This window comes from Oryx dammah, unplaced genomic scaffold (genome assembly GCF_014754425.2).
Source record: "Oryx dammah isolate SB20612 unplaced genomic scaffold, SCBI_Odam_1.1 HiC_scaffold_16, whole genome shotgun sequence".
Classification (NCBI taxonomy): Eukaryota; Metazoa; Chordata; class Mammalia; order Artiodactyla; family Bovidae; genus Oryx; species Oryx dammah.
In genome coordinates, this window is record NW_024070200.1 from 38,501,188 (window position 1) to 38,507,189 (window position 6,002).

Below are 6,002 nucleotides of genomic sequence, written 5' to 3' on the forward strand. Positions count from 1 at the left end.
GCGCCGCCGCCGCCGCCGCCGCCCCGCCCTCCCGCGCCGGGCCGACCTCCGCGCCCGGCACCGCCGCACTCGAGCCGCCGGCTCCTCCGCGGCGGGTTTTATTCGGCGCTGGCGGAAGGTTCCGCAAGGAGACAGTGACGCCACAAAGGCCCAGAACCTTCGCGGAGGTTCCGGCGGCGCCTGGACCTGGTGGGCTGGGGCGCGGCGACAGGTTCTCGGCCGGGACTCCCGACGCCCCGGCCCGGCGCGACACCCCCCGGCTCACCCGGCATCCTCGGTCGTCTGCTCCTCCGGCCGCCCGTCTGACTCCCCGGAGCTCCAGTTCTGACTGCCGCCCCGGGCCATGTTGGGCTGTTTGGAAGACGGCTTCGGCGTGGAGGGCGCCTTTCGACGGCCGTCCCCTTTCCCTTCCGCGGGTCCGTGGGTCTGGCCGGCTCGAGGATCGGGTGGTCTGGAGGGCAGCGTCGGCGGGAACCCTGCCCAAAGGGGTTGGACTGGGAGGGCTGCGCCCCACGTTCCCCACCCGGCCTCTCCCTGGGGGTGTGGCCGTCCTCTGTTTGGTCATGGTTGGGATGCGCCCTGAGGCCTGCCTCGTATTGTTGCATTTTTTAGGGGTTTGGAGTGGGTAGGGGCCCTCTACTGTGCTAGGGCCGCATTTCCCGAGGCCTTGCAGCTGCTGGCACCCCCTGGGGGCATCTTCAAGGCTGAGGTGAGCCCAAGCCCTTCCAGGTGCGTACAGTGGTGCTTTGCTGGCCCCAGCTGTGGATGGTGGTCTCTCAACTACCCACAACTGGGAACCCCTGAAGTCTCCCAAGAGTAAGCAGTGACGTCCCCCAGATGACGCCCGTTAGATAGGAGCAGTGACGTCCCCCATGTCTCCCAAAGGTGGGCAGAGACCCCTCCTCCTCCGAACCACCCAGGTTGGTCCAGGCTGGTGGGCGCAATGGGCGTGGGGAGTCGGGTAGGAGAGTGGTTCTGGAGACTGCAGCAGGACCCTCCCTGCCTGGTGCGGTAACAAGACCCTGACTTCCTTCCGCTGTGCCCAGCTCCCAGTGGGTGCCTGGGAGCCAGGATCGCTACTCACTGTAGTGACGTAGGCGTGGCAGGCAGCACTATCAGAGAATTGCAGGCCTTCTGCTCCAGCCCAGCCTTGACTTTTGCGGGTGGAACGCTGTCAGGGAGCGGAGGCCACTGCTCACCTTCCTAGGATCCCTTGGCTTCGTTTTGGGTCCTGTGGCTGAGGCGAGCACCATACCCTCCTCCAGGTAGTCAGTGGGGGTGAGAAATGACTTTTAACTTCCAAGAGAAATTAAGCTGCTCATTTTTGTTCTTGGAAACATTGCTTTTCCCCTCTCAATTAGACCACTGGAGAGCAGAGAACTCAGAGCTGGAAGTCAACAAGCTTGATTCCATATCCAGATGTTGTTAACTAGATAAGCCTTAGCCTCTCTGAACTTGTTTCTTCATCAGCAGGACATGGTCATTGCCACTTGCCTGCCACCCCCACGGGACTCTTGCAGGGATCAAATGGGATGATGACTGAAGGCTTCTAAGACAGTGGATCTCAAACCTGGCTGTTCATGGGGGTCACTTGGGCGTGTCTAAAAATCCCTGTGTCCAGGCTGCACCCCAGACTAATCGCATCCAAACTTCTCTTGGTGGAACTCAAGTGTCAGTCCTTTTCACGTTCTCCAGGTGATTCCAGTGTGGAGCCAGAGCTAAGAACCACGGCCCTGCACCACACATTTACCCAGATTGGGTAGTCTGAACCAGCGACAGTGGCAGGAAGGTCAGAGTGAGTGGTCAGAGCCCAGATGCATAGAATGGGACTGTGAACTCTGGAACCAGTGAGACCTAGGTTCCAGCTGCTATATCAGGCTGCCTGCCCTTGGGCAGGCGATTTAACTGAGCCTTAGATTCCTCAGCCTTTTAATGGGGATAATATTAACAGTATCTGCCTCCTGACCTCCTGAAGCACCTGGTACAGTCTCCTCATACCATGATGCATTTTGTTCTTTTTGCTTTTATCTAAGCTGAAAAGTGTTAAGTCACTCATGTCCAGCTCTTTGTGACCCCATGGACTGTAGCCCACCAGGCTTTTCTGTCTATGGAATTCTCCAAGCAAGAATCTGGAGTGGGTTGCCATTTCCTTCTCCAGGGGGTCTTCCTGATCCAGGGGTTGAAACTGAATCTCCCACATTGAAGGCAGACTCTTTACCAACTGAACCACCAGGGAAGACCTATCTAAGCTGAAGAAGCTGACAAAGATCCTTTCCTTTATGAAACTCTAGCCAGGCTCCTCAGAGCCCTTTTCTCAACCTTGGCCTCAACCTTGACCTGTAAAGACTTGAACAAGTACTAACGTAGTTTCTAACTGCTCAAGACTGCCTCCCTAAGATGACACCAACACTGCCCCAGACCGCTTGCCTGAGGAAACTCAAGGCTGCCAAAGATTTCTGTTGTCTGTTGCAGCCAGCCCCTGAGGACGGGGCCTCTGTCTTCTGATCTCCATGGGACAATTGAATTCTAACTTCAGTAATATCAGCTAGCAGACGCTATTGGCCTAGTTGAATTTACACTTGACCTGTGGTAATTTTTCACTTCTCTGACTCTCCTGAGCACCGCCCCCCTTGCCTTCTTCCCTTCTCCTTCATTTTCACTTTAAAATCGCCAGCTATTTCTGTGCAGATTAAAGCAGAGTTCAGTTCATGCTAATCTCTTTTCCTTATTGCAGTAGTTACTACTGATTAAAATCTCTCTTTACCACTTCAGCTAGCGTCCAGGTTTGTTTACCTTTGACAAAGTCTTTGAAGTTCTAGGACATTTGTTTCCTCGTATGCCTGGGAGGATTTGAGGCTGTGTATAGACATTTCTTACTCTATCGGTTCTGTTTGTTTTCAGGATTCACTTTTTTCTTCATTGCAACCTTGATTGAAAATGACATTGGTTTTTGAGTCACAGAAAGCAATGTAAAGTTTCCTTTTTATTTTTTTTATTTAGGTTAAAAATGTAGATAAATATGTAAGGTAAGTAATACTTATAAGTAAGTATATGATAGTGCAAGCAGCACAGAAGAAAGCAAGAATTGTGATACTTGGAAACTAGGGAAATGTCGATCCAATTCCACCCCTGTCACTTTGCAGCTGAGGAGACTTCTAGATGAAGAGGCAAAACTAAAAGGCATAGATTGGGCATTTTCCCTGACTTCCAGTATCAGAGTCCCCTTGTGACCCAGGGTGGAAGGAGAGTGAAAGCAGGCAGAGAAGTAGCTCTCACCAAAGCTTCCTGAAACAGGTTCTCCAGAGAGTCAGCTGAAGTGGGAAAGCCACCCATGAATGGGGAAGAGGTCTGGAAGGACTTCTGGGGGAGGGTCTGAGACTTAGACCAGGGAGGGAGAGCTGCCTGGCACAGAGGTGGGAGGGAGGGGTTCGTGCTGAAGGGACAGTAGAATAAAGACAGAGAGCACAGTGGCCTGGATGAAGGCCTCTGATTTGGGAGAGAGGTGGAGATGGGTGCCGTCGAGCCCTGAGTGCCTCGGGGAGCAGTTTGTGAGTTTGTTCCTCTTCTGATAGCTCCTCGGAGCCACTGAAGGTTTCAGAGCAGGGGCAGCCTTCTGGGAGGAATAAGCAGTAGCTGTCACCAGGGGCTGGAAGAGGTCTGAGCTGGACATACAGATTCGAGAGCCCCCTTTACGGAGCTGACGAGGGCTGGCCTAGAGAGAAGATGTGTAGAGGGAAGAAGATAGTGTCAAGGAGAAGCCGTGAAGAACACCTGCCTTTAGGAAGTGGGAGGAGGAAGAACAGCCATCAGAGAGCAAAAGGAGAAACTTGAGTGTGGAGCAGAGCTGAAGCCATGAGAGCCGGAGAGAAGAAAGGAGCAGAGGGCCAGTGCCCAGGTGGCACGAGGCCAGGAACCGTGAAGCAGGTGCTTGGCATGGGTGGGGGCAGGGGGTCACAGGGTTTCTCCAATGGGAGGATATTAATTTGTTGGCCCCTAAACAGTGTCAGATTTTATTTTGATGGGCTCCACAATAACTGCAGATGGTGATTGCAGCCATGGAATTAAAAGACGCTTACTCCTTGGAATTAAAGTTATGACCAACCTAGACAGCATATTCAAAAGCAGAGACATTACTTTGCCAACAAAGGTCCGTCTAGTCAAGGCTATGGTTTTTCCAGTGGTCATGTATGGATGTGAGAGTTGGACGGTAAAGAAAGCTGAGCGCTGAAGAATTGATGCTTTTGAACTGTGGTGTTGGAGAAGACTCTTGAGAGTCCCTTGGACTGCAAGGAGATCCAACCAGTCCATCCTAAAGGAGATCAGTCCTGGGTGTTCATTGGAAGAACTGATGCTGAAGCTGAAAGTCCAATACTCTGGCCACCTGATGTAAAGAGTTGACTCATTGGAAAAGACCCTAATGCTGGGAGGGATTGGGGGCAGGAGGAGAAGGGGACAACAGAGGATGAGGTGGCTGGATGGCATCACCGACTTGATGGACATGAGTTTGAGTGAACTCCGGGGGTTGGTGATGGACAGGGAGGCCTGGCGTGCTGTGATTCATGGGGCCACAGAGTTGGACATGACTGAGTGACTGAACTGAACTGAAACTAGCAGTTGTTACTCTAGGCCATTGTTTGACTATCCCTAGGGACTTCTGCTTGGAGAGAGTCTGCCTCTCCAAGCCTTTGGGCAAACTACCTCTCTCTGAACCTCAGTTCCCTCCTCTGTAAAATGAGGGTAAGAACACCGACTTCATGGGTTTATTGTAAAGAGTCATAGGGACAAGTATATATAAAGTACTTAATGTGCTCCTAGCAGAGAGCCAGTGCTCTCAAGATGGACTTTCTTGGTTGCACCAAAACAGATGGTTGATGTGCATGCACCGTGTGCCCAGCTCTGTGCGGGGCACCAGCACTACAGCACGGGCCGGGTCTGCCCTGGAGGAGCTCACAGACTGGCCAGGCCTGAGCACCTGAACCTAAGCACTCTGGGTAACCCCCAGCATGAGCCTGTTTTGCCAGCACTCCTAGAGTTTTTCCAAGAACTCATATTGAGATAGGTATCTGCTGCCATTTTGCTTTAACAAACAAAACCCAGGCTCCTGTGATGTTTGTGTTTGAGGGCATGGTCTCCGAAAGCCCACTTTCTCCTGGAACTCAGCCTGCACACAGAGCGACTGCCCCTAGAGGTCACGGGGGGAGCCTCCCATTGTGGGGGAGAACTAAGAAAGTGAGGGAGCGGTCAGCCTGCTCCATATTTATACCTTACAGTGTTCCCACCAGGGCACCCGATCTCGTGTGGTCGCAGAGCCCAAAGAGGACGTGTATCCATGCTTTCACGTGTCAGGACAGTACATGCTGCCTCCCAGCACTAGGGAGGAGTGCAAGAAAATCCAAGAGACTCAGAGCACACGGGCCAGCTGGGAGGTAAACCTCCACATCCGAATTGTGATGAGAGCCACGAAGGAGGAGTATTCTCTTGAGATCTGAGTGATCATGGAGGGTGTGTGTGTGTGTGTGTGTGTGTGGTGGTGTGTGTGTGTTGATGTGTGTGTGTGTGGTGGTGTGTGTGTGTGTGTTGATGTGTATGTGTGTGGTGTGTGTGTGGTGTGTGGTGGTGTGTGTTGTGTATGTGTGTGGGGTGTGTGTGTGTGTGGTATGTGGTGCTGTGTGTGGTATGTGGTGGTGTGTGTGTGTGTGTTGTGTATGTGTGTGGGGTGTGTGTGTGTGGTGTGTGGTGGTATGTGTGTGTGTTGTGTATGTGTGTTGGTGTGTGTGTGTGTTGATGTGTATGTGTGTGGTGTGTGTGTGTGTGGTGATGTGTGTGTATGTGTGGGGTGTGTGTGTGTGGTGATGTGTATATGTGTGGTGGTGTGTGTGTGTGTTGATGTGTATGTGTGGGTGTGTGTGTGGGTGTGTGGTGGTGTGTGTGTGTGTTGTGTATGTGTGTGGTGTATGTGTGTGTGGTGTGTGTGTGTGTGGTGTGTGGTGGTGTATGTGTGT

General features: G+C 52.6%; 1 protein-coding gene across 2 annotated transcripts in view; it reads right to left on the reverse strand.

Annotated features, from left to right (window-relative positions):
* The window catches only part of DNAJA4 (DnaJ heat shock protein family (Hsp40) member A4), a 17,077-nt gene extending 16,562 nt beyond the window's left edge, over nt 1–515 (reverse strand). The window contains exon 1 of one of the 2 annotated variants that reach the window (XM_040257360.1): nt 266–515. In XM_040257360.1, the coding sequence (XP_040113294.1) occupies nt 266–345 (80 nt within the window). In that variant the 5' untranslated portion in view covers nt 346–515. Of the gene's footprint in view, nt 1–46; nt 84–265 lie in introns of those variants that run through there. The other variant, XM_040257361.1, reaches the window with a different exon arrangement.
* Nucleotides 516–6,002: the final 5,487 nt, after the last annotated feature.